The 14,372-nt window shown below is 22.9% G+C and overlaps 1 protein-coding gene across 1 annotated transcript in view; it reads left to right on the top strand.

Annotated features, from left to right (window-relative positions):
* Window positions 1–14,372, top strand: part of LOC112595819 (metabotropic glutamate receptor 2) — a gene marked incomplete in the record, with an annotated part of 171,686 nt that overhangs the window by 132,592 nt on the left and 24,722 nt on the right. Inside the window, 3 exon segments of the mRNA XM_025341183.1 lie at window positions 1,122–1,447; window positions 8,733–8,895; window positions 10,949–11,162. Of these exon segments, the coding sequence (XP_025196968.1) occupies window positions 1,122–1,447; window positions 8,733–8,895; window positions 10,949–11,162 (703 nt within the window).

Consider the following 14,372-nt stretch of genomic DNA (forward strand, 5'->3'; position numbering starts at 1 on the left):
CCACCTAATATTATTTATAGTAGAATGTAAATAGATATTTTTATGCATAGTACTCCACAAGAGTAAATATATACTTGTTAACTTTAAAATAAACCATTGCACTAAGTCAATTAAAAACAGGAATATTGTAGCTAACTGAAAAATATTATTTTTAAGTTAGGATAAATATATATTTTGTTTAAATTTTCATTCACTTCAAATCCTTAAGTTATTAGGTATGTTTTTATAAGAGGCAACTATTTAGAAAAGTTATAAACATTTTGCAAATAATATTTGTTTATAAATTTTATGATGTGATGAGATTAGTTAAGTTACGATATAACAAAGTATTTATTTAGATGAATAATACCTAAAATAAGAATTTATCTTATACATATCTATAATAACATTTAAATAGGCACTTATCGTAAATATTTTGATATTTATACCTCAAAATCATTAATGTACTTTTTTTTTTATATATATATCTCTAAAATTAATTATTTATTTTGCTCTTATTTTGGTTTATTTTCAAGATATTCGAATTATCTAACAAGGACGTTACCAAACAATTTATTTATTCCATTTTTTAATTGCTTATACATTTATTGTTGTTATCAATGCATTCGTCCAAATAAGCGTAATTTGTTTATCAAAGTTACACATAGCTGTACTTGATACCTGTATATTATTGAAATGTAGAAAAAATAACATTACAATATAATAAAATTAAACATGGATATATATATATATATACGAGTATATAAGTAGTGACCAACTTTAATATACTCTTATAAGCTTCATTGATTAAAACGATACTAAGAGCCAAAATGTGTTTTTGAACACATTTTATATAACTTGATGAATTTTATAAATGTGTATCAAAAAAATTAAAATTCATTATAACAAGTAGATTTTTATTTTATAAATAAGAAGAGATGCGGTTCGTATCTAACGATGACAAGAGCTACAAGTTAGCTACTCCTGATATATATCATTAGTTATAACGTATCAAATTTGAAACTATTGTTTTAATTAAATAGGTTACAGTCAAGAAATTTAGTTGGCTATAAATTCTATACCTATGTATCTACACCCATTGACCAAAAGTGTGATAATAATATACGTGACTACCTTTCTAGATCCGTTCACCCACCGACGACACCAGATGCGAAGTTTGTCCCGAGGGCACGTTACCCGACAGTAATCGTCAACGATGTTTGGAAATACCGGAAGCATTTTTACAAGCTGGGAGTAGTTGGGCTATTGGGGCGATGACACTGTCAGTGGCAGGTGTTGCCATCACTTTGCTAGTGGTTTCCGTGTTTATCAAGCACAATCATACACCGATCGTAAAAGCCGCTGGCAGGGAAGTTTCGTATGTACTTTTGTCCGGGATACTGCTATGCTATCTCATCACGTTTGTACTCGTACTCAAACCAACTGACATTGTATGCGCTGTACAAAGGTAAGTCCAAAATTATATAGAGTGCATTTAAATCTATCTCGATCAATGTTTTTATCATATCTTAATTTTAACTTAGTGCATAATATCCATAATAGAAATAACGTGTCATCGCGGGACAATATTTTTCATATGTCACTCTGTTTCTGAGTTTGAAAATTTAAACATTTATTTGTATTTAAGAAGATATTACACGTAGTTTTAATATACTATTTTTTTAAAAAGCATATTATAATCAAATGTTTGAATATAATTTTACTGTGTAATTTTTATTTAAAACTTTGATCAAAAATGTATGGTATAATGAATAATAAAAATATCCATATGTTTTAATTATATTAATTTTAAAAAATACCACATTATTCATGTAAATATATTACATATTGTAGTGTAAATAGAAAAAAAAATAATCTATAGTAAAATTGTCTATAGTAAAATTTTCTAAATGAAAATAATAAATGCTTGTATGATGACTAGGAGGAGTATTTTAAAAACACAACATTAATGTACGACATTGAAGTTTAGATTACGTACCTCACTATTAAATTTTAAAAGAAATTAGCAATAAAGTTTGTTGTTTTTATTTTTAATTCCCATGACTAGAATTGAATTTTGCCTCACAAGTGTGTACACATAAGTATAAAAAATGTTATTAGTAATAATTGTTTTTATTTTTTATTGATTTCACATATATTTTTACGATTGAGCAACGTTAATATTATGTTAATCAACTAAGTATATAAATTATTAAATATGACAATGTTAAATTTAGGTTTTAATATTTTGTTATGTATATATAAAATACACATAATGTTAGAGTTATTAGATTTACTGAAAATTTTTTGAAATGCTGTGAAATGATTGGGATGCATAATGAAATTAAAAAAAAAAAAAAATACAAAAGCTATATCTTTAAATTATTTAATTAAAAATTAAATAGATAGCACTCAAATTTTGGTGTGTTATTTTTATCACTAATATAAAACAAAGTATTGATTGTTAAAAAATTAAAGATTATACAAAATGATCAGTTTATACATTTTTTTTTTATTATATATATATGAAAACATATAAAACTATGGATATTATTATTAAAATATAACTCATTACAGTATTTATTTTATAGCATTAAATTTTATCCAATGTACCTATCAAGTATAATTACGAAAAAGAGTTTTTAAAATGCCTTAAGCCTTTCAAAAGAGTATTATTTTTTTTTTTTAATGTACATTTGCATTAGATATAAAAGCTATTTATATTGATAGTATAACTATTAATTAAGTATTTTTTTTTATTTGAATAACATTAATGTTAACTTTTTATATGTGTGAATTAGATAAATGTATACAATTATATTGTTATTCAACTTTAAATCTGAAAAATATTATTTGTATACGAGTATCAAACAAAAAAATAAATTTTTAAAATAATCTTAGAGTCATAAAAAAACCAATTTCATAAAAATTATGTTTTACAACAATCATAATTTAGCAAAAGTATGTAGATAGTTTAGATTACTTTATCGGAATTCAGAAAAAATCAATTTCATAAATATTGGCTGATTATTAATAAATAATAATATAGCTTAAGATATTTAACAACAATAATCACGATTTTTCAAAAAACTATAATTTTTTTTATTTTCATATGTAATTCAAGTATTTTATTATTGAATCTTAAAAATAATAATTTGTTAAGGTAGCTAATATTACAATCTCTCTATAAATCTTACAATTACTTTTTTTTCAAACAAATAACAAATAATAATTTGAATTGATCATTTACATAGGTATACCAGTCTTTTAATAATCGACAAACATAATAAACTCAAATTTCAGCTTCGTTTTGTATTACGTACCTATCTGATTTAATATAATACAGGATATCTAAATTGGCTACTGAAATATATAATAACTTGAATTTTTAAATTATAATAACCCATTTTTCAAAAATAAAGAGCCTTATAGCCACATAAAAAATAGTTTATTTTACGAAAATTATTTTTTGTTACTTTATTAGTGATAAATTATTATTATCAGTCGTAAAAATATACGTACCAAAATATAACACAACATTTATTATTATGGGACTACCCGGTTCCTGATGACTTTGTTATGCTTTCAAATTAAGCAATTATTAAATTTTTCAACTAAAATATATACATGATACTTCATTGAACGTCGTTCAGTGTTTTTTATTCTAAAAACAAAATATTTTTAATAACAATTTCATAGTATTTAAGGTTTGATATTTCATGTTACTATTTTATGAATAACACAAAATTAGCTCAAGTAAGTAATTAATTTATGTTTACATTTAATTTTATGTTGATCCACCAAACCTCTACACATGTGGCTGACTTTCATGTGCTACTATGTATAATTTAAATTAATTTCATTCACTGATAATCAACAAACAAACGTTTCCCAAAATATCAAATTTTACAAAAATATATAATTTTTGAATTACAACTTGAATACATAATGAATAAGTGATAAAAAAAAGCTAAAATAGCTCCTTCAAGAATTCCAAAGTAATACTATATCCTACTGAATATGTTATGGTATATATTTATCTAAAATCGGTGATGTCCGTTATTCAACAATGTATACCATAATTCTCAATGAATGTTATCAAAATCAACTTAACGTGGTCATACACTGGTGATTATTGATATTTAAAAATTATATTCTTTGAATATTGACCATACTTCAAGTGCAGTGATACGAGCTATTGCATTATGCATACCACGACTGTGATATTATTTATTTAACTTTGTAACCGATTTATATACTTAAAATATAAGTTAAAAATTGGAATTCTGTATTTCAGATTTATTATTAATTATAAATATATACGTTATCGCACGAAACGCTTATATTTACGCTTAATACGCGTTAGTAGTATAGTTAGTACGTCCTATCTATTGACGCGGACGTATAGGTTTCTCAAAATGTCTCAGCAGTAGTTATTGAAGTGAATAACACCTTTTACGAATTTAAAACGAAACATTTTACTATAAATCAACTTTATAAACTAAAAATTGTAAAAGTAGTAGCCAAAGTTAAAGTTTAGTAAAAAAAAAAAAATGCAGTGATAAAAAATGTAGTTGTGACAGCGATGAGGCTTATCTAAATAGTACAACAATACAACTATAATACATGGTACATGCATTTAGATAAAATATACAAGAAACATTTTAAAAGTATAAAAGATACTAGATATATAATAGTATAATACTCCATGTTAAACATTTAAAATTGTATTTTATTTACTATTTAACATAATAAAATAACTTTTACAAAAATTTTAAAATAACACGTTTAATTATAAATTATGTAACACATCTATATGATATATAATAACTACGATAAACCACTATATATTAAAAAATTACATCACACATCATGTCATAAACATATGACTCATAAGTATTTATAAAATCTTCATTAAGTGTTCTATAAACAAAAAAAAAAAATCATACTTGTTAGAATCAAAAAATTTCTATATCATAAAAATACGAATGCATACCAAAACACTTTTGAACCGAAAAAAATGTTTCCACTGTGACATATTAGTAAATAATTGTGTACCCTGGTTTGATTTTAATTTTAAAAATACCTTAAGATTACTTCTAGTACTTAATCGAATTTTTTTTTTCAACATACAACTTCGTCCTAGAGAAGCACAATTAAAAATGTATAAAAAATAAACAATTTGATTAATGTCAAAAATTCATATTTTAAACAATACCTTTACTAAAATGTACAAAATATGTTAAAAAATCTTAAGTTTTTTTTAGAGTTAAAATTGGATCAACCAAAGTCTCATAACTTTAACATAGTTGACTTGAACTACCTTATAAATTATGAAAAACAAATTTAATCATAATTTAACTATAACACTTAAACTTGATTGTAAATTATATTTCTTAACTTATAATTTATTAAAATTATTTAAAATTAGAACTTCACAAATAAATAAAATGGAATTATTAATAAAAGTAAATGATATTTGATATATCTATCACAATACTGATTAACAAAAATAACGATACGTGGATATTATCCACTTGACATTTATACAAACAAATATTTAAATATTATTGTGCTATTTTAATATTATGAAAAAAAAAAAAACTTAATTCAATAAAAACTGAATTTTTTTTAATAAAAACATTCATATTTAAAAAAAAAAAACTAATTCAACTTATATTATTAAATTTATACTTTATATTTAAATTTAATGATTCTATGTATTTTTCGCTTTAAATTTATATTTTATACTCTACTTATGAGCCTATATAAGAAATACCCATTTTCTTAAAAAGAATAAATAAATTATATATTCAAGAAAAAATAGTTGTATATTTTTTAAACGATTTAAAAACTAAATTATTTAACTAAATACAAATATTATTGTTATTTTTATAGAACTATAATATTATTATTTGTTGATTTCATGTCCACTAATTTCAATAAAAAAATAATATAAACCGAATTCATTATATTTAAATTATATTTATATTTTTATATAAATATAAAAATTAAATGTTTGTTTAAAGCACAGTTAAAATTATTAAATACATAATGCATACTTTTGGTTTTTACCACTTATTAATCATACACGTTTTTTTATTTGCTTCAATTTAGTTGTTCAAACTCTTTAGAGTTAAAATGTGTGTTTTTAATACAAGTTAAAAAAAAAAACAAATAACAAGAGATTGCATGAAAATTGTTTTATCAATTCAATAAAATTTAATGGACCAATCAAAGGCCACCAAATCGTGTTTAAGGAATATCACTAGTGATTTATTAAATTTTGGGAATAGTTCATGCAACCCAGAATAAATATTTTATAAATTAGTAAGAAAAAAATCATTAGTATGTAATTTATATAAGGAAACGTTGACAATTTTTATTATTCAATAATAAACTAACTAAGGTAAATAAGTAATGATTAATTTGTCTTCTTACAAATCTGTTATGTATCGTTTGAAATTAAGAAAACATATTATAATATGATGAATTTATATCTTATGATTATAATATTATAATTGAAACAATAGTATTAACACTGCAGTCTGTATCCTGGTGTAGATGTGTATAAAAACCTTTCGATTTATTAAAGTATAATATTTAATATCCTGTATTCAGGGACATTATAACAAATAAATTTTTATAATAAATAACAGTTTACATTTCCAAGAAAATTCATGTTTTGATTGTGCTATGGTTGTGAGTTACAAGTAATTGTACCATTTATACAAACAATATAACTTAATATACATACGAGTAAGCTAAAAATTTTACTTTTCGTCACATCTTGAAATTATAGATTTATAACAAATATTATATTTAAAATTTTCTATTATTTAGTATAATATTGTTTCACGAACTAAATAAATGCTATATAAATTATAAAGTAACGTTATGCACACGCGACTTATAAATATATCAACTAGCATCAATTGTACGTGTTGAGGACTGCGTAATCATATAATTTTATATATCATGTAAAAAAAGTGTAGGTTATGTAAATAACAATATAGGTACAATAGCATAATCCGAATAGGAACACGTGCGTACATGATATGACTAATATTATACGAACAAACATACAAATAACTATTTATTTTAAACTGAGTTAAATATTTCATAATATTAGATAAAAATATGAGTAGATATCAAACGAATTATTTCATTATAACGATTTTAAGGTAGGTTTGTCCTATTATATAATATAAACTTATAATACCTAAATAGTATATTATATATACTAAATAGATTATAGGTATCACTAATTAACGCCAAATTTTACACTTATACATTGTATTTAAAATTAACCATAGCCTAATGATTGTCGACTAACACCATTGAAACGCTAATAGCTTATTAATTATAATAATTTAAAAAATTAAATTAATTTCTCTTAACGAAACTTTATTACTAAACATTTATCTATTTTTTGTACTCAGACAAGAGTTCCAAATAAGGTTTGTGTCTTAAAAAAATTAATTTAAAAAACATAATATTTTTTTTTATACAGATATATTTTTCTATAAATTCTAGCTTTTAGTTTAAATTTTTGATAATTGTATCAATATTAATTTATAATAAAGCATAGATTTTTGACAAATAGTAAATTTACCTAATCAATCATTATACTAATGTAACGACGTATCACGCTTACAATAATACCATATTAGTGTATAACAATATTTTCCAATAAATAAATTTAAAAGCATAAAGAAATTACAAAGAAAGTTTTTAAGTGTAAAAGTAAATAAATAATAACTTATTACGTAGGTTGTAGGTAGGTACCTGCTTTCTAAATTTGAACTTACATTAATTGTTTCCAACAATAACTCATTTGTAGAACATACAACTTTTATTGGTTAGAAATAAATTAACCAACTTTTGATTACAAATCTTGGTAATAATAATAACTTACAATTTTTAGTTTGCCAAATTGCTTAAATTTTCAGAAATAATGCAAAATGTATTTTCCTCATGCATACATTCAATTTCTTTATACAACTGTGTTTATTATGATTATTTATGAACTATAGTTTCCATTAATAATCCCGGTAAACAAAATGACAATTTCGTCAGTTTGACAGTTTTAATTAAACATCACATTATTTACGTCAGTTTTAATTTCATCTGTTAATTAATTCTGTTCTAACCTTAAATTAGAATAGATACATAATACTTTAATTTCGTTAAAAAATGTCGTGTTTTGTATACATAATTATTGTACCAGTCTATAAGAATTCAAAATTACTTCTTTAAAAATTCATTATTACCATGCAATTACATAAATATTTCTTAACCTTATCTTACTTTCTTGTAATATCATGAAAGATCTGTTCAAAATATTAATATAGTATATATAAACTATTTTTTGTTAGCTTACAATTATAACTTTTTTTAAGTTTTATTAGCAAGACACAATTTATTAATGTAGAATTACACCTCGTTGTAAGTTTTTCAATGGGGTATTTTTTTACAAGTAAGAAGTTAAAAATACTGAATTTAATAATCTGCCTTTTTCGTATAATATTTCAGATATTTTAGATGCGATGTACGTTACAGCTTATATTAAAAGGTTTTTGTACGTTTTACATTTTTTAAATAGAATTATTACGTTTATAAAATGTTTTTTTTAACCATAAAAAAATATTCAAACAATTGATAGAATCAACATAAAACGTTCATAGAATATGATAAAAATTTATAAACGCTAACTGGCTACTTACTTATTTAATTATGGAATTATATTTCAGATTCGGTGTTGGATTCTGTTTCACCGTTGTGTATGCTGCATTATTAACGAAGACGAATCGCATATCACGCATATTTAACGCTGGACGACGAACTGTTAAACGTCCTAAATTTATATCACCAAAATCACAATTAGTCATCTGTACAGGGCTCATATCAATACAAGTATGTTATTTTTGTGCAAATTATTGAGATCGGTATTTTAAATGTGTATTTGTTTAATGGCCCCATAATAGTACGATTGCATTAATCTCGAATATTATATTCTAATTTCTAATATTAGTTTTATAACTCACAATATTTCGATCATATTACAATAAATTATATTATATTTTATTTTAAATAAAAATATATTTCAATGAAATTTTATATCAAGTGTATAAAATAAGTAATATTTTATAATTTTAAATTTGTAAAAAAATAGTTTGCAATACCACTATTTTTTGTTTAAAACTAAATATAATCACTAAGATTTATTTTATTGATTTCAAAGATGCTGTATAAAAGTAGATACCTCAACAACTTACTCTCAAATAACTTCAATTCAATTAAATTTTATAATATCTACATAAAGTAATACAGCGGCAGAATTTTAATAACTAGAAAAATGTATTAAAATTACTGATTCATTTTATGATCTACCAATAAACATTTGACTGACAAAGACATGTTATTTAAATAAGAAAAAACAAAACAAAAATAATGCAATTTATCAAATGTATTTAATTAAATACGCCTTAAAATTAAAATTGTGTATGATATTTGCTTTAATACAAGAATATATATTAACATTTTCTTATGATGAATAGATGGAATATTATTAAATGTATAATCTATTTATACACATATTATATGTATATCACATTATAATATATGTACAAGAGTAGTTAATCAAGCATGGTCAGCCTCATTTTTTTTTTTTTTCAATAAATAACTAATTAATTAAAATTCTGAATTTTGGAATTATAAAATATACTCAAATATAATATTATAAAATTTTCGAAATTTTTTTGTACTTACTTAGGGAGTTTTCTGTGAATAATTGAATACTCTGAACAAACTTCTGTTTTTTTGGTTTTTTTTTTTTATTGAAAGCTTCCTTTTTTTCTATAAATTATTAGGTGTACAATTTTATTAAAAATATTGATGCACTTTTATTTAAATTTTGTATGAATTTTTTCTCAGTCATTAAAGTTATATCAGTACTTTGCATGTGTAATCTAAGGGCTCTATGGACACATTTAAACTAAATTAAAATTAAAAAAATATTTATTTTTTTTTAATGTTAATGAACTTGCATATTTCATTTCATAGTTAAAAATAATAATAGATATGAGTTATTTATCAATAATCAAATAAAATATTTTGTCTTATAAAAATTATAAAGAAACACAAAATCAAAAATATAAAATCATCTATACTTAATTTTTATGAGTCATGTATATTTAATGAGCATTCCTTATTTTTAGAGTTTCATATTTTTTTTTCTATCATTAATAATATTTCATAAACGAACGATTTTGATTAAGAATAATAACTCTTAAAAAGTGGTCTTACAATAATATAAAATAGATATAGTATTGAACTGTATCTTCCAAGCTTGTTTTCATGAACAAATTATATTTAGTGAACAAAGTTAAATAACTCAGAAAATTTTCGTTTAAATTTTCATTTTGATACGTAAATTATTTATAAAAACTATTTACTAATACTTAACAGTAAAAAAAAGTTATATTATAACATGATACTCTTTAAGAAGTACAATGAAACTCAGAAATTTGAAAATATGTTTTTCAGATACATTTTAAAATTCCGAAAATTAGATTTTTAGTAGTTGCACCATTGAAGAAAAAAAGATGAGTATGCTTATGAATTATCCAATACAATTACTATGTATAATTGTTTAATATCTTGTTCAAAAAGTACAAAAGTCATGTACTATATAAACTATAAAATTTATAATTACATGATACATAATATAGAGAACAATGGTTGTGTTTAAAATAAAAGATGGGATGGGAATCCTTATGGTTCAAGTTATGACGAATTGTTTACGTGTTCTACAAATACATATGGTTCTCGCACGTGTGAGCACACACTAATAAAGTGTTGAAAATAAATAAAACAAATAAAGCAAAAGTTTTATAATAAGCTATAACCTTAACGTTACGAAAACATCAATACCTATACACGTTTTGTATGGACGATCACGTTTCAGGTACTCATCAACGGCGTGTGGATGCTGGTCAGCCCACCAAAGGTTATACACTATTATCCTAGCAGAGAATCGAATATACTAGTCTGCTCGTCGTTCATCAACACATCGTACGTGATAGCGTTCGGATACCCAATAGTGTTGATTGTCGTGTGCACCGTATACGCTGTGCTCACCAGAAACATTCCTGAAGCTTTTAACGAGTCTAAGCACATCGGTGAGTGATTATTTGCAGTGTTTTTATGTATGTATTGTATAGTAAACCACGATAATCAGGCTGCAATCTTTAGATATTGTCGTAAATTACCGGGGTATAATATGTCATGGTACATATTGATAATTCACGGTAATTGCCATAAATTACCCTCATAAAATGTATAGTAATATATTGTTAATTTAAATAGTTTCCGGAACTTTCCGACATCTACTAACGGACAATGGCTTTATTGTTATTACTTATTATTATTAGTAGTCCAGTTTTACTTGCCGTCTTTATATCTATATAATAATAATAATTATTTTTTTTTATTTTTTTTATGCATATCAAATAATTACTACGAAAAAATATAATAATATTCATTATAACTGATATAACTGATCTCATGATTACTTTTAAACAAAAAATTTTAATCAATTTTTGGTTAATTTGGTGTTTGTCTAATAAACTATGGTATTCGCAAATTTAAATAAAAATAAAAAGATAATATATAAATAGATGTATTTATTCATTTTTATAATCTAAATCTTTTACCATTGTGTTTGAGAATTTATACTTTATAATAACAAATAAATTACTACTCAATAGTAACCTAACAACTTTGTGATTATCATTAACTTCTAGTAAAAAAAAGTGAACGCTCAGATATTACCAAGTTAACCGTAGCAACTTTAAAGATTATAAGAAGATCCATAAAGATTGCCAGCTTTTAAGTATTGTCAGCCTTTTTTTTTTTGTTTTTCGTCTTAATACTAAAAAAATGATTTCTATTGTCTTAGATATCAGTGGTTATCCCGATTAGACGATCAGCACGATTTAAGATATACTGGTCACATAGATAATTTATACCCTTTATTTAATAAAAAGTTTTAAAATAAATTTATGAAGAGACTGTATAGAATATCTGTAAAAAAAACTACAAGTACCCAAATGACCATTTTTCTATTTTGTGCCAACATTAAAAACTAATTAAATAGTTTACTGAATATTTTCACACCCTTTTTTCTTTCATTAATGCAAATATTCCATATCTGATTTTTTTGAAATTTTAAAAATATATATTTTACGAACATACTTTTTTTTGTTTAAATTTGTTTGTACTATTTCTTAAGTATTCTTGGATGATGCAAACTTGCTTATAGTTTTGTATGAAAACTCTTCTTTTCCGCTATGAATCGTATAACAGATATTTTTTCTAAACATTTTTATGTATTAATATCAAAACTCAAAAGTATAGATTTTGATTCATTTAATTTTGTATAACTACGATTATAAGTCCATGATAATCAATTATATTATGTTTTTCTGTGTTGTTTGAAATTTTTTTTAAATAAAAATATATTAAAAATTGCATCCTATAATAGAATATATATATATCAATTATTATTTTAAATTTTATCACTGTAAACGTTTCGGAGAGTAAGTATGGGTCATAGCCTACGTCATTGAATACAGTAGATAGACAATACAAATATCTATAAATATTACAGATATTAGCTTAGGTGCTTATACAATATTTATTTTATATTATTATAATTATATTAAGTATATTAACTTAATAACCTAACGTCATATCTACCAATATATGAGTAGATTATTTGGTAAAAATTTTAATTTTTCTTCTATAGAATGCATAAAAATAATATACCACAAATAAAATTTCGAGTTATTAAATATAAAAAAACTTAATATATAATTGGCTATTTAATTAGAATAACTCAACTAAGTGTTACATTTTCAGAGTAAAATCAAAAGCTATATATTTATAAATAAAAAATAATTTTTTAGAAAACCGTCATAATATTAGTCTGAGAATTTATGAATCTAATCTATCTTGATTTATATTCTAATTACATATTATAGTTAGCTTTTTATCAAATGTACAACTTAGAATACTACTTAAAAAATAAATATACTTGTTTTATACTAAAATCTAGATCAGAAAAATCATGAAGTTCTATCCTAAAAGCATTTATACAATATAAAAGTGAAAACCTCTACGTATGTAACCAATAACAGTAATCGTTTTCACTAAACTGAATTATACTTACCGTAGTTTGTCATAAGCACCACAGCCATTGTTTAAATTGGACTTGGTAGGTTCCGAAAGTATATTTTTTCCACTTTTGTATAAAAAAATTAGCTGACACAATGGTCTATTTTCAATTTTATCCTCCCTCTGTTTCTAAAAAAAAACGAATATAATTTGTGATACTTTTGTCGTTGATTAAAATGCTTAATAAAACATAAACTATCCTAATACTAAATAACCAATTTTCTAAATGGAACTTAACAAACTGCCCTTACGATATTGTACGCACACGCTGTGCGTGAGGAATTATCAAAAAAATCTATCTGTTAGCCCATTTCAGAATTAGGACATTTGTTAAAAAAAAAAAACAAATATGTTGTTGTTACCTCAACACTGTCAAATTAATTAATTAATTAATACTTTTGGCTATGACGCACAGTAAAGAACGGTATACAATCCAACGCTCAGCGTATAAAAAATAACAACAATATTACTGCACGTATTAGTAATTGCTATATTTTATTTTATGTTTCCTGCAGAAGGTATACTTTATTGTTTGTATCGAAGTAAACTTATTTTCTTTTTTTACGAATAAATATTTCTTATAGCGTAAATTGATTACATTTATTATTTTCAATCATATCTTCCGTTATCATTATAACAATATGTAATTACTTACTTGGTATATTTAAAAAAAAAAAGAAGAAAACCCTTAAAATAATTTTTAAATTTTATAATCCTTAATGATTTTTAAATTTGGTTGGTTTAAAGTAATTATCAATAAATAAACCAAATTTATGAAATTTAATATGTTAACATCTTTCTATTATTAAAACTAAAATAACTGTTACCTATTATAGTAAATTATGTATATAACTTTAGTGAGGATGCTAAATAGTAGAATTAAATTGAGAAATTGTATTGTCTGTTCATTTTGTTCGTTCATAATATTTAAAAAAATTCATATTCATATAAAATAACAATAAAAGTATTGAAAACACTAAAATAGAATCTTTAAGAAAATTGAATAAATATTCGAATGAAAACAAATTTTATAATATAACTATACAGTTATATGGATCCACGATGACATCGTAATAACCTTTCTTACATAACTAAAACGCCGGTTGTCGTTTACGCATCGCTTTTGTCAATTTTGACCTTTTTTATAAGACAGT

The sequence above is a fragment of the Melanaphis sacchari genome, unplaced genomic scaffold (assembly GCF_002803265.2).
Source record: "Melanaphis sacchari strain LSU unplaced genomic scaffold, SCAv2.0 Contig2_pilon_pilon, whole genome shotgun sequence".
In the NCBI taxonomy this organism is placed as follows: domain Eukaryota; kingdom Metazoa; phylum Arthropoda; class Insecta; order Hemiptera; family Aphididae; genus Melanaphis; species Melanaphis sacchari.